Genomic DNA, 24,163 nt, shown 5'->3' with positions numbered 1-24,163 from the left:
ATGGGGAAAGCAGTGAAACGCCTAATGAAATGCACCTTAAATGCGGCCAGGCTACATTCAGCCTGCACTCTTGTCTGGTTCCATGTCCATATTCAGCACAGTGCCCTGGCATCAGACACAGACTGAGGCCCTAACCAGCACACTCGAGCAGGGCCCGATGTCCATTCGAATCTCCTTCATGTTCAGCACAGGAATCCAGACTCATGCATATCTTCAGTATGTGCGTGCGCCCGCGCACACGTATACAGACACATGCACACATACAGCTACTATCATGCCATGTTATGCCCAACCGGATCCAGCACCGCCATCCCATATAGCTGCCTCGACAGGTCGCACACAAAAGCCTTCCTTATTTCAGCACACTCATGAGCCCGGCTGCACTGCCAGTGCAGACGATGCTGTATGTGTCTCGAAAGCGACGCGCGTTTAGGAGTTGGAGATTCCTGTATAATTAAAGGCCTCCTCTCAGTGTCCCCAGGAGGCCCAGGTCTGTACATATTTTAATAGAAAGCCAGGGCTAGAGCGGCGTGGGCCCCGTTAGCCACGCAGCTCGGAAAGTTCTTGGCTGCACTAATTAATACTCTGGGGCACACAGCCTGGCATCTTCAAGGCTCTCGTGGAGCAGCCGTTTCCTAACAAGAACATCCAGACTCCTGGGGCTCGTATCGGTGACTGACAACCTCAGGCCACGAGCCAGCTCCTATTGGCGGGAAGGAACTCATGCTCACCTACAAAGTGGTAGTTTTCCAAAGACCGCAAGTCGTAGATGTGCTCCCGGGCGCTGGTAACCACACGCTCAGAGCCGTTCCTGATGAGGTAAGCCAGAAGCAGCAGCGACTGGAAGAGAAGAGGGCGTGGGGAGAGAGCATGAGAAGCAGTACACAACAGCAGGAGGTTCGAACAAACAGCATTAACATCAGTGCAGAGAGGTGTTCATTGGCAAAGACTACCCCCACATAAAGCTGTTAGGCCCGGCATTCTTTCTTTCAGGCTACCCTTTGGTCGCACTACGGTTTGGTTCAGGAGCAGGGAAGCACAACGGAATGTCAAACTATGCCCCCGCCACCCCGTCAATATGAGATTTTAATTAAAAAAACAAAAAAAACAACAGACCGCTAATGCCATATTGCATTCTTCTTTAGCAATCTCTCCTTGCGGATCCTTTTGTGGAAAACTTTTTTCCTCTACGCTTGCTTATTTTCAGCCAGCATGCTGCAGTTAATGAGAAATAATCCTGGGCAGCTCTGCTCATAACACATTGTTCAATCGCACCGAGGGCAAGGCGGCTTGAGACAATTCCGCCTGATTTTCGCCCTGTCCCTTCACAAGTATGTTACAAACAAAACCGATAGGACTTTATACACAGGCAGTTGTGGAAGTAATACCCCAAACCGGCTGGACTGTTGGGGTTAGGGCACTAGGATGCTAACTGCTGAAGCCAAACAGCGGGTGGGGGTGTAGGGAGAAGACTCTCGCCCCAGCTCGAAGACAACCAACTCTAGAAAGGCTTCAGAACTCCAGCCCCGCGTGAGCTTGGGCATGAAATATTCATGGACATGAGGCCCCAGGGAGAACAATTAGAGCCCAGAGAGTAAACACTTTCTTCCCTCCGAGTCGGTTCCTGGCGTTCGACTAGCAGGCCCGCTGAATGTATTAAACATTCCACTCAACAAGGGGGCCTTTACACTAACACGTACCATCATGTGGTTAAGTTTAATAAAGTGGCAATAATCCCCACTCCTAGTGAGGCCGGACGATCAGTTCTAACCACAACATTCATTTTCAACACTGACGGCAGCAAGTTCGAGCTACTTTTTTACAAGCCAAGGTACACATTTGGTGCTTTTAATAAAAACAAATTAGTAAAAAAACATGCTTTCAAGGTGTATACGCGACAGCAGCCTGAGCACCTATGCCTTTACCTAAAGGCCATCTCTGATGAAGCAGGGTTATATTTTATTGAACAAAAATGGTTTACATGTAATGAAAATATGAAACTGGAATAAAATGAAATCCCCCACATAAGGAATGTTTTTTCCAGTCACATTAAAAACATTTTTTCAAACTAAAATAAGCCCACAGCTTGTGTTTTTCACCTCTGAAAAGAACGATTTACATATATCTGCCCGTGTGCTAGTTGCCCAACAATCAAAATCTACCGCAGAGACTTCTCAAGAATGTGCAATTCAACAGTGAAGGCGCTAAACTGAACACAGGTGGAAGTGCTGAGAATAAAATAAAGCTTTATCGCAGATTCTCATCTACCCTTTCTCCATTTCACCTACCTAGCTAACAGGCTAAAACGTGACCACTACATCAATTTGACTCATTTCTATACCACCCTCGAGTTTATTATCAAAGTTTGGTATAATTAGGAACTCCCATACTCTAGCTACCTAGAAGAATTTTTCAAAACCAACAGTTAAATTAGTTCACAAACGCGGAGCAATGTCATGATTTTTTTCTTAGCTTGAGCATGGTTTATGACCCGAAATTGGCTGTTGCCTCGTTCTAGCACAAGAAATACATTCCCTGGATGCCATAAATCCAAATAACCCAAGACTCTGTATATCACATGGGTTTCAGAGATAGTTGGGAATAACTAGCACTACCCTGGATCAAATACAATTCCTAATCATTTTTGGGGCGATTGCTGCACCTGCGCTAGGCCTCTCAATTCGAAGCTTTAGGTTTCCCAAATTGTAGGGAATGGAGACACGCCTTGTCTCTGCTCTTTGAAGTATATAGAGTATATGGAGTATTTTAGCACGTATCCAAGCATAAACGTTTTAGCCAGCTTTGGAACCTGGCACAATATTGGGAGATTACCTTTAACAGTGAAGACAATCCACCTTCTGACTCGTAACATGTCCATCATACAGTGACTGGTTTTGTTAAGTTCATATTTGCTCACTATTCTGGTCAACCTCAACCATAAACCACTATTATTAAATCTTTAAGATTTACATTACATACACAAACTATGAATATGAAGATTATGCAGAGATAAGGTGTGGATAGTGAATCACACATTTAAGTTATGAGTGGGAACAGTGGACAATCAAATAACATAGCTGGCTGATAACTTAGCCTTGACCAAACATATTACTGATCCTTAACCAACGGAGCTTCTCGAATGAGGTAACTTTCTTCTTCAGTACTGGATCTTTCAAAGATTTACATGTTTGGATGAGCGTACCAATAAATAGCAGGAAAATGGGAACAAGGGTGCAGCTTAATGAAATAAATCTCGAAGCGTTGCTTATTCCACTTGAGTTACTTAAATCCAGACAGTAACGCCAGGTGAATGGGCGGCAGTTCTTCATAGTGGCAACTCTGTAAATGCCCTGGAGAGCTACAGGTCTGCAGTTGTGAAACTCATTCTTGTAGAACGCACTTTCAACCATGCTGCAAGAGGCCATTTTGTTTTACTATCACATTAAGCAATGCAAGCATTCATCCTGCCCACAAGACTTTGCTTAGAAAGGGAGTATCCCTCAGCTATGGTGGCCAAAGGACACAAATAACCTGTAAGAAAGACAGTAGTTGTTGGCTTAATCAGGTAAAATGGAGCAACAAATATTTAAAGCATGTAGAGGCCACTTTATTGGTGTGGTAAAGATCTGAAACAAGCATTGGAAAAGCAGTTTCATGGCTGTCCCCAACCTTCTGGCTTTGCCAATGTTGTTCCACCTCAGAAAAAGAAAAAAATAAATACTTGTTTGCCACTGCGCAACAGCATTGACAAAACAAGCATTGGCATAGCCAATAGGTCTCGCCTTTGGGACCTTATAAGTGCTTAGCCATGCAACAGTTGATGATGTTGTACCAAGGATATTGTGCTGCATATCTAGGCCGCCAAGCTTAGTTGCATGGTCCATCAGTGATTGGCCATAACCTCCCTCTTGTTCAAGGGGGTATGCCAGACTTAGCGGGACCAATCAGATTCTCATGCTAGATTTCCACCTCTGCACGGACAATACACAACTAAACTTTCAGTTTGAGGCGGGAAACAAGTCTAGGGCCGCTCTCAGCGCCTAGTTAAACAAAATGTATCACTGGATGCAAGAAGGCATGCTTGCTGTCATTGGAGGCACAATAGAGATATTGTACCTAATGGTGGCCAACACTTCTCCACTGACGTTTTCCTGACCGGAGGCCCCACGATAAACAGCTCTTATATACAAGTATGTGCATCAAGAATCTATTTCCCCAAAAGCGACTATGGTTGGATTTAAAGACTATCTGCACGGCCACACGGAAGCCCTCAGCAGCCTAGAAAGATTTCCAGCAGTTACCAATGCATATGAATCCGCCTCAGGTCAGGCTAATTCACTTAAATTCCCTCAAGTCTACTCATAAGTACTTCTCTGGCTTTCCAGGGTGTTCTGCTGTTGAATTCTCTGCTTCTTCCATCCAGGTTATTGAAAATCAACTTAGTTTTAGAAGACAGTGGAAACTTGGCTATTCGAGACTGCTCAAGGCTAGATACTCTGTTGTTGGAGGATCTTTGCCACCAAAACACAAAGAGAGACAGAAAACAGTCAAGAGAACTGAGAGGCAGATGAAGGAAGAGAAAAAAGAGGAAGGACAAATGAAGGAAAAAAAGGCAGGAGAAAAAGGGGAGGAGGAGGAGAGAAGACGAAAGAAAGAGGGAAATACATACATGAAAGGGAGACTTGAAAAAGACAGGAAATAAAAGAGGAAAGAGAAACGGAGAAGGAGATAGATAGCAAGAGGAGAAAGAACTAGAAAGTAAGAAAAGGAAAGAAAGACCGTGATAAAAAAAAAAAAGACAAAAGGAAAGTCACATGCAGAGGAGGAAGAGAAAAAGAGCCAAGAGAAAAGATAAAATGAGATTATAGGAACGAGAAAAAAAAGAGAAAAACAAAAAGGTGGCACGGAGGAAAAAGGGAGGCAGTAAAAAGGGGGATGTGAGGAAAGAAACGTGGAGGACGAGAAAAGAGTGAGCAAAACAACGGTGGCGAGATCAGAGACTGTATGTAGGGAGATAACGTTGTGGCTAATGGAGAAATATTGACCGCCGATTTTAAGAGACCTATAAAGTAAGAGATTGGAGAAAAATATAAATATTGGAAGAGGGAGACTATAATTGAGAGAAGGAGAGAGCGAAGTTTAAAAGAAGTAGAAAGAATGAAAAATTTAGAGTAGGAGCTTTTGGGAAAGAGACACGCATTTAGAGGAACTGAGAATGTACGAGACATTCATGTTAAAGATAACGAGGACGCGTTAGAGAAAGCTGCAGAGGTCTATAGAGAGGGGGAGGGCACAAGACAAAGAACTAAAAAGAAAGTTTTGGAGGAAGAGGGATATAGAGTTTTAGTTAGAGATGTATAAAGAGAAAGACGCTTCTATCGCGAGAGAACTTCAGAGAGACAATGCTACAGCTTCAGAAAGGTTGGGCGAGAGAAGAATGTTGAGACTTTTAGAGAGAGCGAGAAGAACAAGTTACTTACCTTCGGTAACGCTTTTTCTGGTGGATACAGTATCTGCCTGTGGATTCCTTACCTTGTGAATATCCCTTGCGCCAGCAACATTCGGAAACTTTTGTAGCAGTCCACGCCGATGAGGTCGAAGACGACGTCACAGAGACACGGCTCCGCTCGAGACTCCGCTCGCGACTCCGCTGACGTCACCGGCTCCATAAGAAGACCTCGTCGGCGTGATGACGTCAGTTCCGCCCCTTTTTTCCGTGCCTTCGAGGCACACGGACGGACTGACAGCAATATATATACATACAGTATACACAGTACATGATATGCAAATCAACACACACAGTGTGGAAAATAAACAGCAAGGCACAATAAACCACTATAAGCCCATGAACACATTTTGAAATACCATCAATAGAATTACAGGTATAGAAGGATGGACACGGGGAGGCGGGTGGGTCAGTGAGGAATCCACAGGCAGATACTGTATCCACCAGAAAAAGCGTTACCGAAGGTAAGTAACTTGTTCTTCTGATGGATACATCTGCCAGTGGATTCCTCACCTTGTGAATAGATTCCACAGCAGTCCCCACTCCCGGAGGAGGGTGTCCATCCCCCTATACCAGAAAATCCTGAAGGACGGAACAAGCAAAGTGTCCGTCCCTCCTCACCTCGGTGTCCAAGCAATAATGCTTTGCGAAGGTGTGGAGGGAGGCCCAAGTTGCCGCCCTACAAATGTCCTTCACAGGAACACCCCTAGATAAAGCAGATGTAGAAGACTTTGCCCTGGTAGAATGAGCCCTCAAACCCTCTGGAGGCTCCTTACCAGCTAGGGAGTAGCAGATCTTGATGCATAGTACAATCCATCTGGAAAGGGTCCGCTTGTGCACCGCACGACCCTTCCTGCAGCCACCAAATCCCACAAAGAGCTGGTCATCAATCCTGTAGTCTTTAGACCTGTCCAAGTAAAAGCTCACCGCCCTCTTAGGGTCCAAGCGGTGAAGTCTCTCCTCCTCCTTGGAAGGGTGAGGGGGAGGATAAAAGGAAGGAAGGGTAATGGACTACCCAAGATGGAAGGGAGTTACCACCTTAGGCAAAAACGCAGCCCTGGTCCTGAGTACCATTCGTTCAGCATGAATGGTCAAGAATGGGGGTTTCGAACTTAGAGCTTGAAGCTCACTTACCCTCCTTGCCGAGGTGATTGCAACGAGGAATACCGTCTTAAAGGACAACAGCCTCAAGGGACACTTGTGTAAGGGCTCGAAGGGAGAACCCATAAGATAGGTTAATACAAGGTTTAAGTCCCATTGAGGCACAATAAAGGGAGTAGGAGGAAACTTGTTTGTAAGACCCTTTATAAAACGAAGAACAATAGGCGACTTGAATAATGACGGCTGATCCGGCAAACAAAGGAAAGCCGACAAAGCCGATAAATATCCTTTCACAGTAGCCACAGCAAAGCCTTGCTGGGCAAGAGAAAGGGCAAACTTTAAAATATAGGAAAGACGAGCCTTCAAGGGATCAATGGACCTCTCTCCACACCAGAGAACAAATTTAGACCATCTATAAGAATAAATAGACTTGGTGGAGTGTCGCCTGGCCGATAAAATAACATCCACCACATCCGGCGGGAGAGAGAAAGAACTCAGGTTGCCCCGTTCAATCTCCAGGCATGAAGGTGTAAGCTCTGGAGGTGGGGGTGTAGAACCTGCCCCTCCGACTGTGAGAGGAGGTCTACCCTCAGAGGGAGACGGAGCGGAGCGCACGAGGAGAGGTGGAGAAGATCTGTGTACCACACCCTTCTTGACCAATCCGGGGCGATCAATATAACTTGGGCCCGGTCTTGGCGAATCTTCCTCAGAACCTGAGGAATCAAGGGTATGGGAGGAAACGCGTAAAGGAGTCGTGAACCCCAACTCAACTGAAACGCGTCTCCCAACGCTCCCTGCATCGGATACTGGAGACTGCAGAAAGACGGGCAGTGCGCGTTCTCGTAAGTGGCAAACAGGTCCACCCGAGGAGTCCCCCACATCTGAAAGACGCGACGAACCACCTCCGGATGGAGCCTCCACTCGTGGTCGGCGGAGAACTGTCGACTGTGACTGTGCGCACGCACGTTCAGAACTCCGGCCAGATGATTTGCCATCAGACAAATCTGATGGTCCTGAGCCCAGGACCAGAGACGCAGGGCCTCTCTGCAGAGACAACGCGACCCCACTCCTCCCGGTTTGTTTATATACCACATCGCGGTAGTGTTGTCCGTCAGGACTTGAACAGACTGACCGCGAAGGGAAGGGAGGAAGGCCTTGAGCGCCAAGCGTATCGCCCGCAATTCCAGAAGGTTGATGTGAAGCAACCTTTCCTCTGGAGACCAAAGACCCTTGATCTCCAGATCCCCCAGATGAGCACCCCACCCTAAAGTGGATGCATCCGTAATCACCGTGGCCACCGATGGAGGTAGATGAAAGGGCTTTCCTTGAGACAGATTGCCGTCCACGCCCCACCAAGACAGATCCGCTGCAGCTTCTCTGGAGATCCTCACAGACTCCCTGAGATCTCCCTTGTGCTGATACCACTGCTTGCGGAGGCACCACTGGAGCGCCCTCATGTGCCAGCGTGCATGGTTGACCAACAGAATGCAGGAAGCAAACAGACCGAGCAGGCGAAGGACCTTCAGAACTGGAACAACCGCTCCGTTGTAAAATAAAGGAATCATTTCCTGTATGTCGAGAATCCTTTGAGGAGGAGGGAATGCTCGACACACAGTAGTGTCCAGTACCGCACCTATGAACAGGTTGCGCTGAGAGGGCACCAGGTGAGATTTGGGCACATTGATCGAAAAACCCAATCTGTACAACAGCCGAGTTGTATCCCGCAGATGACCCAGCACCTTCTCCGATGACTCCGCCTTGATCAGCCAGTCGTCCAAATACGGGAAAACCGAAATCCCCGACCTTCTGAGATGGGCTGCTACCACTGTCATCACCTTCGTGAAGACTCGAGGTGCCGAAGTAAGACCAAACGGAAGGACCGCAAACTGATAATGTTGCGACCCTACCGTGAACCGGAGATACTTCCTGTGCGACTTCAGAATGGGGATGTGAAATGAATATGCTACTTACCAGTATGCATCTGTTCTTGGCATGTAGGGCTGCTGACATTCATATCTGTGCATAGATCGCCGCCTAGTGTTGGGTCCGGATGTTTGCACGTTGTTGTCCTGGAAGAGTCTTCGAAGTATCCTTGGATAGGTGACTCCTCCCCTGGACTACAGTGCGCATGGGCATCCTCAGATTGTTTTTCGCCATTGTGGCCGTGATGGAGTAGATACAGAAAGTGATGACCATGCTTACAGTAATTCTGAGAGCTGCAGCTGCTACAGGCGCCGGGGAGGAGGGAGGGCGATATGAATGTCAGCAGCCCTACATGCCAAGAACAGATGCATACTGGTAAGTAGCATATTCAGTTCGAGGCATGTGGGCTGCTGAATTCATATCTGTGCATAGAATATATAGCAGTGCCCTCTTATTAGCGGCGGCTACCCGTGCCAGCTGCAGCGGTCTGAAAAAGAGTTTTGAGAACAGCCTGTCCTACAGCTGCCTGCTGTTTTGATTGCACATCTACACAATAGTGTTTGGTAAATGTATGTGTAGTGGACCAGGTGGCTGCTCTACATATGTCATGCAAAGGAATGTTTCCTAGGAAAGCCATGGAGGCCCCTAACTTACGTGTTGAGTGGGCTCGAGGGGGAATCGTTAAAGTGCGTTTAGCCTTTTGATAGCAAATTTGAATACATTTAACGATCCATCTGGCTATTCCTGCTTTGGAGATAGCGTTACCTTTGTGGTGTGGGGCAAAGGCAACGAAAAGTTGATTTGTTTTTCTAAAGGGTTTGGTCCTGTCGATATAATACATGAGGGCCCTTTTTACATCTAGTGTATGGAGTGCCCTTTCTGCGACAGTTTGTGGGTTTTGAAAGAAAACAGGCAGTTCAATAGTTTGATTCATATGGAACTGCGATACCCCCTTAGGCATGAATTTGGGGTTGGTACGTAGTACGACCCTGTTGGCGTGAACCTGTATGAATGGCTCTTGGACGGTTAGTGCCTGGAGTTCACTAACTCTTCGTAAAGAAGTTATCGCTACTAGGAAAGCTACTTTCCAGGTAAGGAATTGAATCTCACATGAGTGTAGAGGTTCAAAGGGTGGATCCATCAGGCGTGTGAGGACCAAGTTGAGGTTCCACATTGGGGCTGGTGGGTGGGTAGGTGGAATGACTCGTTTGAGTCCTTCCAAGAATGCTTTGATGGCAGGCACTCTGAATAGAGAGAGGTGCTGCCTGGTTTGTAGATAGGCTGAGATTGCGGTCAAATGGACACGTATAGAGGTGTACGCCAGATTGCATCGGTATAGGTGTAATAGGTAACAAATAATGTTTTGGATGGACGCGTCTAGCGGGTTAATGTCATTATTATTGCAATAAATGACGAACCTCTTCCATTTGGCTGCATAGCAAGCTCTGGTAGTGGGTCTCCTGGCCTCCTTAATGATGTCCATACAGTCAGGTGGCAGGTTTAGGTAGCCAAACTCTAGGACTTCAGGAGCCAGATTGCCAGGTTCAGCTGTTGCGGATCTGGGTGCTGAATCTCTCCATGGTTCTGCGTCAAATGCGCGGGTTTGATCCGCAGCCTTTGATGCGGCACCACGGAAAGTTCGAGAAAGGTGGTGTACCATGGCTGGCGTGCCCACGTTGGAGCAACCAGGACGAGTGTCAGCGAGTGTTGTCTGAGTTTGCGTGCCACCAGCGGTATCAGTGGTGCTGGGGGAAAAGCGTACGCAAATCTGCCGGACCAGTTCATCCATATCGCATTGCCTTGCGACTGCGGATGTGGGAACCTGGCGGCAAAGTTTTGGCATTTTGCGTTTTCGCTTGTCGCGAATAGGTCTATCTCTGGATGACCCCACTGCTGGAAGTACGGTTGGAGTACTGATGGGTGTAACTCCCACTCGTGCATCTGGTGGCTGTGTCTGCTGAGCAGATCCGCCATCTGGTTGTCCTTGCCGGGGAGGTGTTCTGCCATGAGGAACATGTTCCTCTGAATGGCCCACTTCCACAGGCTCTGAGCCAGATGAGACAACTGTGGAGAGTGTGTTCCTCCCTGCTTCTGTATGTAGTACATTGCAGTCATGTTGTCCGTCCGGATCAACACGACTTTGTTGCACAAGTGTACTTTGAATGCTTTCATAGCGAGGAAGATTGCCATCAGCTCTAGAAGGTTGATGTGCATCTTCTTTTGTTGTTGTGTCCATAGTCCCTGCACTGTGTAATGGAGTACATGAGCTCCCCATCCCTGGAGAGACGCGTCCGCCGTCAGTATTATCTGTGGGACAGGCTCTTGGAACGGTCGGCCCTTGCAAAGGTTTTGTGGATTCCACCAATGCAGAGAGCTGTATGCCCGACCGCTCACCAACACTAGGTCTTTCAACTGTCCTTGAGCCTGATTCCACTGACGTGCTAAGCACTCCTGAAGCGGGCGCATATGTAGTCTCGCGTGTGGGACTATGAAGATGCAGGAGGCCATCATGCCTATCAACTGCATGAACACTCGCGCGGGAAGGGAGTGTTGTGGTTTGAACTTGGAAATCAGCATTTGCATGCTGTTGATTCTCACTAAATTTGGCTGAGCTGTGGCCGCCAGAGTGTCTATAGTCGCACCGAGGTACTGTTGTACGTGTGCGGGCTGGAGATGGGATTTTGGGTAATTTAGTGAGAACCCCAGACTGTGAAGGAGGTGGATGGTGCGGGACATGTGGCTGGCACATTGCTGGGCTGACTTCGCTTGAACGAGCCAGTCGTCCAGGTAAGGGTAGACGTGTATGTGCTGCCTCCGTAGATGTGCCGCCACAGTAGCTAGGCACTTTGTGAACACCCTGGGTGCTGTTGTCACGCCGAAGGGAAGGACTTTGAATTGGTAGTGCTGCCCTTGAACAGTGAACCTGAGGTATTTCTTGTGTGAGGGGTGAATGGGTATGTGGAAATACGCATCCTTGAGGTCCAGTGTGGCCAGAAAGTCTCCCTGCTTGAGCAGCGGGAGGACTTGCTGTAGAGTGAGCATGTGAAAATGCTCGGAAAGAATGTACTGGTTCAGGGGTCTCAGGTCTAATATAGGTCTGAGTGACCCGTCCTTTTTTGGTATTAAAAAGTACAGGGAGTACACCCCCGTACCTTGCTCGTGGACGGGTACGACCTCGATTGCGCCTTTTAGAAGCATGCTTTGCACCTCCTGCTGTAAGAGCGTTAAGTGCTCTGAGGACATAGGACGGTTTTTTGGAGGTATGGTGGGTGGAGTGGAGGTTAGTTCTAGACAGTAACCGTATTTGACAATATCTTTGACCCACCTGTCCGTGGTGATGGAGTTCCACGTGGACAGGAACCTTTGTAGCCTTCCCCCGACAGGTGTTATGTGGTCGGGAGGAAGGGAGAGGGCGTCACTGCTTGTTCTTGGGAGAGGACCTGGTGTTGCCGTAGCCGCGTCCTCTGCCCTTTGTGCTGGAGCCACGATATCCACCCCGGGTGTTTTTATCGTAGGTGTTTTGTGTGTTGCCCTTGTTGTATGTTTGCTGTGACCCCTGTCCTCTACCTGCTCCTCTATTTCCGGGGCGACGAAAGGAGCCGCTCCGAAAGGACTGCGTCTGTAGGGCCCCCATGGACTTTGCAGTGTCCGTGTCCTTTTTTATTTTCTCTAGGGTAGTGTCAACCTCCGGGCCGAATAAGTAGTCGGGGTTGACAGGTTGGTTGAGGATGTTATTTTGTACCTCTGGTTTGAATCCGGAGATTCGCAACCCGGCGTGTCGTCGCAACATGACGCTAGTGTTTATGGCTCTGGCAGCTGTATCCGCGGCATCCAGTGCACACTTAATGGATGCATTTGTGAGCAGTTGTCCCTCTCTGATGAGGATCTCTGCACCTTCTTTGAATTGGTCAGGGAGATGTTGGAGTAGTTGTTCTAATGTGTTGTAGTGCGCTCGATCATAGCGAGCGAGGAGCGCTTGAGTATTGGCAATGCGCCATATGTTAGCTGCTTGGGCGGCAACCCGTTTGCCAGAGGTCTCTAGCACCTTGGACTCTTTGTCCGGGGGAGGAGCATCACCTGTTTGCGAGTGTGCCCTCTTGCGAGCATTCGCAACGACAATGGAATCCAGAGGTAATTGGCCTCTAATGTAAGTAGGGTCCCCAGGCGCCGATCTGTATTTTTTGTCGATCCTGGGGTTTATCACTGTTGCCCTGGTGGGTTCTTTGAAGATGTCCTTTGCTGGCTTGAGGACCCCCTTTAACATGGGCAGAGTCTTTATATTCCTTTCTGAGGATGCGAAAGTATCCATGAGAAAGTCGTCCTCGATGGTGTCCAAGTGAAGTTGCACCCCATGATTGGCCGCAGCACGTTCAATTAGAGCGTTGAACGCGGCAGTGTCCTCTGTGGGAGATGTTTTTGCTCCATAGAGTTGCGGGTCCTGTGCATCTATAGGTGCACCTGGGTCTACAGGGTCATCCCAAGCTTGATCAGGGTCCTGTTGTCCATCAGGGTCCATCCCTCCGGGGTAGGGGACTTGGTCACCCATGTAGTCCTCCAACGCATCCGTGTCGGAGTGTGTGGGAGAGAAGGATTGTGGATCCTGGTAGGGTGAATGGAAAGGTTCGTAAAGAACTGGTTCTGAAGCCACTGGCAGCTTTCTCTTAAGTTGGATCCGGAAGGAGTCCAAAGCTGGCTCAGAAGTTATTCACCTTTTGTGGATAATCATCCTGCCGGTGTCGGCGTCGATGATATGCGATGGAGACGTCTCCGCAGAGTGTTCGGCAGGCGTGATCGTGGTGTGGGTGACCCGTGTCCTGATTTGGAACAGTTTCGGGGCCGTGGATGGTGGCAGGCCAAAAGTAATATTGGCTGGTGCCGAAGAGGCTGTTGGAGCTTTTATTGGCTCGGAGCCAGACGTGTCCTGGAGGACATTTTTATTTTTGGTGCACTGCGCAGCAACGGGTGGCACCTGGAGCGCCCTTGATTCTTTTGCGCCGACCGGTTCTGTGGAGGCGGGCGTGGACTTTTTCGGCGCCGTGAGTCATGGAGTCGAGGGGCTGGAATGGCCGTCGACGCCTTCGATGAGTGTGGTTTTGGTGGTGCCGTCGAAGCGGTGTGAGACGCGGCAGGTAGCTTGACCTTTGGGGTCGGTGCCGATTGCGTCGGTGCCGGGAGCCGAGTAGGTTTGGTGGCACCGAAGGTCTTTTTCCGTATGTCGACTCCGACGTCGGCCGCTTCGAGCTCGGCACCGAAGTCTCGTTTGTTGCGCTCGGTGCCGACGGGTTTTGCTGGCGTCGAAGGTGTGGAGGGCCTCGATCCGACCAGCGCCACTTTCGGTTTCGGTTTCAGTTGAACCAATACAGCTTTTGGTTTCGGTTTCGAAGAAGGGAAACCAGCCGGTTTGGGCATTAATGGCTGCCGCTGAATGTCCGAGGCCGGGCCCGAGGGCGGGGCCGAAGAACTGCGGGATAGGTTTTGGGTAAGGCCCGAAGACGATCCCTCGACCGGTGCCATAGACTGTTGCACTGGGATTTCCTCAGTCTGAACGGGTAGGCCTTGCTCGTCATCGGAGCTACTCTCTTCGGCCCCTAAGGCCTCATTGTAGTCTCCTACCTCGGTGTCGTCTTCATCTCTGCGAAAGAGTGTTTCGTCGACGTCTTCCGATCCGGAGTTATGTTCGGAAGCGGGGCTGGAGGGTAGGTTCTCCACTTCTTCGACATCTTCGGTCTCGGCGCTGAAGATGTCGGCCGGGGCCGGTGCCGCTTGCTGCGCCTCGAGTCTCGCCGCTCGTCGATTCCGGAGAGTCTTCTTGGATCGAAATCGGGCACAGGCCATACATGTAGATTCGTCGTGATCCGGTGAAAGGCATTTGTTGCACACCGGATGGACGTCGATGTGTGGATATTTCGCATTGCATACAGGGCACCGCTTGAATGGTGTCCTCGATTCCATCGTCGATGTCGGGTCGATGGTCGGGTAAGATGCGAAAAAGTTGGTTTTGGAAGTTAGTAAACTAACAAAGATACTATCGATACCGATCGGGAACAGTACCGACGCGAACTAGAGGCCTTTTGGCCTGAAAAGAGTTTTTCCTAACTTGAGTCAAGATAAGCACATCCGAACCCAATGGCGGAAAAAAACAATCTGAGGATGGAGAGGATGCCCACGCGCACTGTAGTCCAGGGGAGGAGTCACCTATCCAAGGATACTTCGAAGACTCTTCCAGGACAACAACGTGCAAACATCCGGACCCAACACTAGGCGGCGATCTATGCACAGATATGAATTCAGCAGCCCACATGCCTCGAACATACGCATCCTGCAAGTCGAGCGACACCATCCAGTCCTCCTGATTCAGCGCTTGAAGAACCTGAGCAAGGGTGAGCATCTTGAACTTCTCCTGCTTCAGGTAAAAATTCAAGATTCTGAGGTCCAGGATTGGACGCAATCTGCCGTCCTTTTTCGGAATCAGAAAATACCGGGAGTAGCATCCCTGACCCCTTTCCTGCTCTGGAACCACCTCTATCGCACCTTTCTGAAACAACTTCAGGACTTCCTCCTGCAGGAGAAGACGGTGGTCCTCCGAGCAAACCCCTTGGCAAGGAGGGTAATTTGGAGGGAATTCCCGAAAGGGAAGGGCGTACCCATTTTCTACAAGACCTAGAACCCAGAGATCTGTAGTTACAGATTCCCAATCTTGCAGAAAATGGGTAAGCCGTCCCCCCACAGGATCAGCATGATCCGGAATGTCGGATCTAGGGCTGTTTTGCGGTGGTGGGAGGGGCTGAGGAAGAGGAAGAGGAGGAGGAGAGCTGACGGCCACGTGTGCGACCCCTGATTCTTCCTCTGTAACCTCTCGACGAGGAACGCTGCTGCTGCTGTTGCTGCGGAGTCTGCCTATAGGTTCGAAAAGATGTTCTCCCAAAACCTCTGAACCTCTTAAAAGACCCTCTCGACTGAGACTGGAGTCCCAAAGATTTAGCAGTCGCCTTGCTCTCTTTGAACCTTTCCAGAGCAGCATCTGCCTTCTTTCCAAAAAGGCCAGACCCATCAAACGGCAGATCCAAAAGGGTTGACTGAACATCCTGGGAGAACTCAGACGTTCTCAACCAAGCACTCCTCCTGGTCGCAACAGCCGACCCCATGACTCTTGCCACAGAATCAGCAGTGTCCAGGCCACTCTGAATCACTTGCCGCGCAGCCGCCTGGGCGTCATCTAGGATGTCATTAAATCCAGATCTCTCTTCCTCCGGCAATTTTGGAACCAACTTTTTAGCTGAGTCCATCAGCGCATGAACATATCGCCCCAAAAGACATGTTGCATTTGTCGACTTCAACGCCATGCTGGCAGATGAAAACACTTTCTTCGCCGACTGGTCCATCCTCTTTGCTTCTCTATCCCCAGGGACCTGTGGAAAAGCCCCCTTAGATTTTCCAGAGCAAGCTGCTTGAATCACCAAGCTCTCCGGTGACGGATGGGATGACAAAAACTCAGGATCTCCCGGGGCCACTCTGTACCTTCTAGCGATCGTTTTAGAAACCGCAGGAGCTGAAAAAGGCTTGCGCCACACTTCTAGTACTGGCTCCACAATGGCCTCATTAAACGGAAGCAAAGGCTCCGACACTGCCGTTGGAGAATGCAGCACCTCCGTCAAAATGTTCGACTTGAACTCCGATGATGGAAGATGGAGATCAAGCAACTCCGCAGCTCTCCTTATCACAGCATAATAGGGTGCATCTTCCTTAGACGGCTCACCAGGAGGAGGAGTAATCTCCCATTCAGGAGAAAGGTCTAGTCCACTTGCGTCATTGAGCTCATCAAAGACCTCATCAGACTCCACCAATTCACCATCTTCCGCCTCCTCCTGAAGATATCTCCGCTCTTCAACCATCCTCTGAGCTTCCCTCCTGGAGCGAATCCGAACCACCGGCGTCGGCGGCGCCGATATCGACTCAGACGGCGCCGGCGCCGAACGTGGATCCGGTGGAGCCATCGGCGTCGACCGAGGTCGAGCCGGAGCCGGCGAGGATGGAAGCGGCGTCGACGTTCTCGGAGCCGGAGGATTCCAAGACGGCGTCGCTGGGTAAAATGGGAAGAAAGGGGCCTGAGGATACACCTGCGGCACCCCTAAATTAAAGGCCATCGGACCCATCGGACCCGCAGGTGCACCAGGGGCGTACATGTCACGAGTGAACACCCCATACATTGCATTCAAGTAATGCGAGGGGTCCTGACCTGGCCCAGGAAAGGCAGGATAATGGTCAGGCCCCACCGGACTCGGGCCAATCGGCGCCGACGGTGGATCCAACGGCGTCGCAGGCTCACCCGGGGCTTGAAGCTCTTCCGGAGCCGGAGATGGAGCCGGAGCCGGAGCCGGAACCGGCGTCGGAGTCTGGGCTGGAACTGGCGAAGCCTGAGACAAGGAGACTACTGGAGATGAAGGACCAGCAGGAGAATCCGGCACAGGAGAAGGAGAGACAGTGTTCCTTCGACGCCGAACAGGTGACTTCGACTTCGGCGCCGTGCCCTTATCAGAATGGTGTCGAGAGGAGTGCCTTCTTTTCTTCTTGTGCTTTTTAGCTCTCGAAGCATGTCCCGAAGTCGACTTCGACACCGACCTCGACTTCGACCGGGACCTCGATCTCCTTCTTCCTCTCTTCTCCTTCTTCATTTTGGCAATAAAGAGTTTCGCCTCCCGTTCCTTCAGCGCCTTAGAACTCATCTTCCGGCAGCTGGTACAGCCATCCACATCGTGGTCTGAGGACAAGCACCACACGCAGTCTTCGTGCGGGTCAGTGATGGACATATGCTTGCCACACTCCCGGCAAGGCTTAAACCCAGACTTCTTCGTTGACATTTTCAAAGAAAACTGGAACAACACTGAAACGATACCAAGTATCACGACGCTAACAACAGCGATTCCCGAAATCCGTTGGCTTAGACGGCGCGGAAAAAAGGGAACTGACGTCATCACGCCGACGAGGTCTTCTTATGGAGCCGGTGACGTCAGCGGAGTCGCGAGCGGAGCCGTGTCTCTGTGACGTCGTCTTCGACCTCATCGGCGTGGACTGCTACAAAAGTTTCCGAATGTTGCTGGCGCAAGGGATATTCACAAGCTGAGGAATCCACTGGCAGATGTATCCATCAGAAAGTGGGACGAGCGAGAGAGCGGGAAAGTCCATGAAGTTCTCTCCTCTGCAGCCAGGCCCGATAACGGCCTGGCTGTAGAGGAGAGAACTTCATGGAGATGCTTGGACATAATAAGAAGAATTAGCATCACAAAATAGAAATTTTGAAAATCGATTAGGAAGGCTGGAAGAGCAATTGACAGGAACTCGTTCGACATTATAAAAAGAATTTGCATCATAAAATAGAAATATTGGAAAATTGGAAAAAGAATAAGAATGGACAGTAACATGAAAATTATTCAGCCCTGATGATGTCCAATGGGGGACGAAATGCGTAGGCTGGCTGTATTGAAATACTGATTGATCTGTGTTTTGAAGAGTTTGGAACAAGTGTCAATAAAGACAAGTGGACAAGGGACTTGCATTGGAATTTTGATTATTTATGGACTTCAATAATCAATTGTGGATGAACTCATGATAATTGAATGCTCCTACTGTGCGAATTTAATCTTTTGTTAGATGACCTCTGGGCGGTGGATCATCAGAAGTGAGCGGTTTCTTTGAATATCTAGCCAATAAGTGATATACCTAGAATACTCACCTGTGCACACGAGTTCTGTGACCCTCACCGCTCTTTAACGTTGGTTTGTATAATTGTAAGAACTTCAAACCCTAGATATCGCTGAACGACACCCTTCAGTCCAGACGTAACAGGGTGCACCAAGTATAAGAGCTGTTCATGCAGTTGAGAAGATTTCTGATGCCGACCAGGATAAGTGCATCTGTGACAAAAGGATGCCTATTTCAACTTGATGGCTTCATAGTTTAATGACTCCATGGTTCTTGACTAGCAGTCAGAAAATACGTCTATGAGACCAAATTCTTACAGCTCAGATACCGAGCTGTTAAGAGATACTGGGTCACAGTACCGCACATAACTGGAGCTGTCCGGCTGAAAAGAAGAGCTTGGTATGGTTTGAGGTCGATTGGATATGGCTGGAAACGTGGATGAGGCTGATATAAACAAAAAAATGTCTTGCCAATAGTGGGGCTATCAGGACGAAAATGCATGGTTCACGCTTCACCTTCCTGCTCAAAATTGAAGGTCGGAAGAAACGTGGGAGAGGAATGACCAACCTGCACCAATTCAGCTACAGGGATTCTGCACTGGATTCTAGTAGTCAATACCCACTAGTGGATAATCTACGTCTCATGATCATATGGAAAGCAAACAGATCAAAGCTGGGTTGTCCTCCCAACTAGTCAGTTCCTATTCCCACTTTTGACAATTACCCTTTAATCTGCTGAAGGCATTTGCCAATTTGGTAGATCCGCATTGACTGGACAAAGTGGGAAAGCAGGGTTAAAGACTATTGTGCTCTCATCAAGGAGACTTTAGACAAAAAAACTAGACGCCGGATAAAGAGTAGCCGCCAAATTTTAGCAGCAAGAATGTTTTGATTGTCTTGAGGCATTTTAGAGTTTTATTGAAGTACAACAGCAAATTAATGTGGCAAAGATTATATTCTATTCACAAAGGCTACCTTAGTCCAGGGCACTTTATTTTGAGCAGTGCTCATTTGTGGATATTCCAAGAGTTTATTTTTCTGTGCCTTTTAAGAAAGGCATGAACGATGGAGTTCTCACTGAACAATCCCCAGAAGAGGAATGCTTAGTTGGAACACTCATATGGGCAGAAAAATGTATACTCTGTTTATCCTTTAGAATGTTTGTCAGGAAAGTCTCACACATTTGCCAGTCATTGGCACATACTTTGGATGAAGATAATAAACACACTACTGTGTGGTCATCGTGAAGACCTCCTTCTGTAATCTAAAAAAGGCTTTGGCCAGGTGTTTTCCTCTTAGGAGGAAGAATCTGTCATGCTCAAAATTAGCATCTCTGGATCTAGAACCTAGGGTTTTTTGGATGCATATGGATGAGAAAGATTATTCCAAGGAAAAAATAGACAATACAAAACCTGATCTGTATAAGACTTCTGTTAAGTCTTGAAAGAGCACAGGTCTAATAATGACACACACAGTGTGAGTAGAAATTTGAGCTTATGTGGTCTCTATGGGGAGTGGAGACAACAGCAATTTCACCATCATTGGATACACTTTGGAAAGGTTACCAGTAGGTTTAAGTGTGACAAAACGTGAATCTAAGAGACCGCTTTGCATAGATCTGGTTTCTAATATAACAGGGTTGGGAAGATAAGGATCAGGATATCCTGACCCTCCAAGTTTAACACATAAGCTAACACTGTTTCAATCACCTAAAATCTCACCACATTATTAGATTTTTAGGATTCCCTTACAGTGAAATATTGCAAAAGGTATACGTACTGTAATGTTACTATAACAAACAGTTACAAACTTTCTTCTGAACATTTTAAATTCCCTGTGCTTCTCGAAATGCCCAATAACTTCCTCCCTCCAAGTTACTCACTGTCACTCATTTCTTATAAGAATCAAATTTAAAACAACCTGCATCGTCAGCCTCCTTTGCAATTAATTATCTCCCTTCTGTATTAATATTTCTAAAGCATTATTCTTCTCCCACTACAGATCTTCTAAATATTGGATGTGGAAATCAAGTTGATATGTTTACGACATATTATCCTACTTTATTAACTACTTATTTGCTAGTCTATGAGAGTACTTTATACAGTACAAGGTGCTGTTCTACATTTTGGGGGGTTAAAAGTGTGATTCCATCTATGTATAACCATTATTCATAGAATTAGTGCTATTCCAGAGTATGCAAGATGTTAATGTATGTATGAAAAGAACAAGTTACTTAACTTCAGTAGCACTCTTTCTGGTGAATATTCTAACCGCAGATTCCTCACCTTTAGAAAATCCCTAGGTACTAAAATGGATCTGGAAGATTCCTCAGCATAGCCCCTGGGAGGTAGTAGGTGGCATTTGGAGACTCATCAACTCTGTGAGAAGCTGGCCTGGTATATGATGTCCACTAATGTAAGTGGGCACCTTGCACCAGTCCAGACAATCCTTATGGTGATTTTAGAGGTGTTAGAAAACCTTAGAAAGCTCTCCAAGTGGTAGCTGTGGAGAGCAGCCTTCAGGCTTAGTCCGGAAGGAGTGTAAAGCAGCTTGTTTTACCAGAATGCAATCTTACGGCATAGGTTAAGTGAAAAAGAACCACACCAAGTATTTATAAAAATATGTATTTATTATATAATACTCTCTAGTACGTTCCAATATCTCCTACATGGAGATAAACACAATGCACACAGTACTTTAGCAAAGAAACACAGTAAATAGCACGAAATACACAGTGACCCCAGGGGGGTCCAAACCATATACTAAGAAAGTGGTATTAGAACCACAACTCAGGTCAAGACAGTGTCGAGAGGACGTAGAAGTGATGGGACCCCCAAGGAACCACCCAAGGTGAGTAGATAGGGACCCCACGGAGAGCGTGTGCAGTGTGGAAACACAACCGTGTGCTCCGTACAACTCTATGTGGAAGTCGCAGTTGGAATTTTAAAGATTAAGGACCCTTCCCAGTGGACCCTGAAGTAACCCAGTGGAAGACAGAAGGTTGGAGAGCCACCCCACCAGTGGATACCCTAGTACATACACCACAGAAGCCGGGTGCATAAATGTGAAGTGGTGTCGGGAACCGCCATTGAACCCAATGGAGGACTTCAGGAAAGTGCTGCTGCTGGAAGAGGAGAAAGGGTCTGTGGGAATCTAAACTTGGATTCTTTAAGAGGTGTACATAAAAGCAGAGGGGACAGAGTCTATGCCACTCAAGAGTTACCAGGAAACTTGTAATATGAATGCCCTCCGATGTCTGATGCTTCACGGAAGATGACAATTACCTTGACTCTGCAGCTGTGAGGACCAAGCGACGCTGAGGAAGACTAGGACCCAGGTACGAGCTGTCCCACGAAGGATGTAGAGTGCTGAGGGGTCGGTGTCCGGCGGGTGCAACAACAAGCCTTGACAAATGCAAGCCACACAGGAATCAAAGAAGGAGCAACGTCGGGACCAGCAAGGTCTAGGGGACGCACCAAAAGCAGGGGAGTGTGGGCAGGCCAGAGCAATCAGGGGAGCCCAAAAATAACAAGTGTGACTCTCAAGTGGACCCACAGGCCGGGGCATTGGAGTCACGAGAGGACCTCTTGCAGCTCACCAAAAGATGCAGGCCATGATGCACACGATGCGTGGTGGCTGAAGATTCTGGTCGCTGGAGGTGCTCGAGGTTGGGGCTACTTGGAGCCCGAGGATCTTCTTGCAAAGAAGCCAACAAGCCTTTGCAACTGCAAGTGAGCGGTGCACAGGGGTTGGGTTATGGCAACCCCCACGAGAGATACTGGCCTCAAACTTGGTGAGAGGACAGGGCAGGCCTCAGGAGCTGTGGAAAACCACCACCTGTGTTGCAGAGCCCAAGGAGTCCGAAGGAGCTCAGGCTCTGCAGACCGGTCGACTTAGTTGTGGTGCCTGCAAATGCAGGGGAGTGACTCCTTCACTCCAAGGGAGATTACTTCAGTTGTCTTTGATGCTTAGTAACCACAAGGAGATGATGGACAGAGCGCTGAAACTTTTCAGACACTCCCCCCACCCACCCCAAGTCACAGATCTGGGTTGAATCCATCATTGTTCTTTAGCTCACTTCGCCATCTCAGTTCAGACCCAGCTATATGTAAATCAGTCTTGTCCCCGTGCCTCAAGTCTTTGATGCTTCACAGGCCTTGGAAGGTATGATGCACAGGCGATTTAGCAGACTGGAAGGGAGACAAAGTCAGGCCCAAACGAAGTCCAGAGTGCCCAGACCGTAGAAGTGCAGTGGTGTCTGATCTGAATCTTATTCCACGACGAATCTTGGGACCTACACCCAGGTATGCCCTCAAGTACCCTAGGGAAAGGGTTGGGAAGATTCAGGGGACAGGACAGGGGAGGGAGTTTACTCCCAAGTCCCTTGTCCAGTTTCACGCCAGAGCAGGAGCCAACGGCTCCCAGAAGTGGTTTGAACTGGACTATGCACGGGGACACCAAGTGTTCCTCTCATGCAGACTATCTGGCGCTGGCAAGCGCACCCACCCAGTCCCAATACACTAAATCCTGTCTGGGAGCTGGTCACATCTCCCTGTGACAAGATGACTATGTTCTGCCTTACTCTGCTCTAGCTTGACTCAGCAGCAGGAGGGCAGAAATGTGTCTGTTCGGCAACAACCATTTTATGCTGTCCGGGTCTAGAAGACTGGTACCGGGAACACAGAGCCTAACAGAGGGTTCTTCCAGGGCTTGGAATCATACCCCCACACCAATTACGGTGTGGGGGTATGATTCCAACATGTTTGATACCAAACATGATAGGATTCGTGGCAGCCATTTTCGAGATGGTCATCACGTAATTATGCGGTGTCCCTCCATATAGTAAATGGCTGCTTCACTGACAACCCAGGAGAATGGACTCCATAGGCTGCAGGGGTGTCCTGCTCAAGCAGGGGCACCCTCTCACTTAGAACCAAGCAGCCTGCCTTCAGGATTGCAAAGGCCTGCTATAGGGGTGAATTATAGGTTTTAAATTCAGTGACCCTTCAGTTTAGTAAAGCTATATCTTTCTTAAGTGGTGCACGCATCAACTTACACGGGCTGCAATGGCGACCTGTAGTTCCATTTTGCATGGTCTCCCATAGGTGGCATAATGCATGCTTCAGCCCATGTGAGACCTCCGGGGTACCTATGCCCTGGGTTTCTTAGTACCATATACTAGTGACTGATAAGGGTATATAACTGTGTTAATCTTATTTTATTAGTATCCTTGTTCTAAATAACTTGTGCGATTAGGGCACATTTATTTGGGTAACTGTGTCAGATGGTCCAATATTGCAATTGAGGGGTTCTGGTGACAATAAACCATAGGGCCGAAGGCGTGTTTGTTAATGTCATCTGAATGCAACGTGGCAAGGCGGGACTATGTTACATATTATCCATGTTTATTATATTGCAAGCTTATTCTGGTGAACTTCGCTTGAAAAACGTGTTTTGTTTTCAAATAGGAAAAGGTCTACCAAACTAGTGTGTGAAACACTGGACTATCTGGTTTGATCGTCTGCAGTTTTGTTGATGTTACTATGCTTTGCTCCCAATTCACTGCAGCTTGTCCCCTACCCAGTCTTCTTTCTGCCGACAACCCCTGATCGCAGATTCAGCTTCTCATGCTCGCCTCTGAATAGCCCTCTACATATTCTACCAACCAAATACTTTGGGCTGCACCTCCAGGATGCCAACTCAACCTTCGATGCAGCGCTTAATTTGTAAAAACAAACAAAAAATACGTTAAGATGCCAACTTTTGTTTTAGGGGACCCCAACCACTTCTCCCATTGGCATAGACCACTTATGCCATTGGTGCTGCTTGCTGCCAGTATGGCCAATGCCCAAAGCTGGATTTCAGCCAACAAAGCCAGGGAGCTTGCCTTTCTCAACAAAGGTTTAGCCCAAAGAAAAATTTGAAAACCGTGTCC

General features: G+C 48.4%; 1 protein-coding gene across 2 annotated transcripts in view; it reads right to left on the bottom strand.

Moving 5' to 3' along the window:
* The window catches only part of CLINT1 (clathrin interactor 1), a 565,784-nt gene that overhangs the window by 391,751 nt on the left and 149,870 nt on the right, over window positions 1-24,163 (bottom strand). For both annotated transcript variants that reach the window (XM_085617596.1, XM_085617597.1), the window contains exon 4: window positions 732-840. In XM_085617596.1, coding sequence (XP_085473722.1) covers window positions 732-840 — 109 coding nt within the window. The remainder of the gene's footprint in view (window positions 1-731; window positions 841-24,163) is intronic.

This window comes from Triturus cristatus, chromosome 7 (genome assembly GCF_964204655.1).
Source record: "Triturus cristatus chromosome 7, aTriCri1.1, whole genome shotgun sequence".
Classification (NCBI taxonomy): domain Eukaryota; kingdom Metazoa; phylum Chordata; class Amphibia; order Caudata; family Salamandridae; genus Triturus; species Triturus cristatus.
The sequence above is the reverse complement of the archived record's forward strand: the minus strand, read 5'-3'. Positions and strand labels throughout refer to the sequence as shown.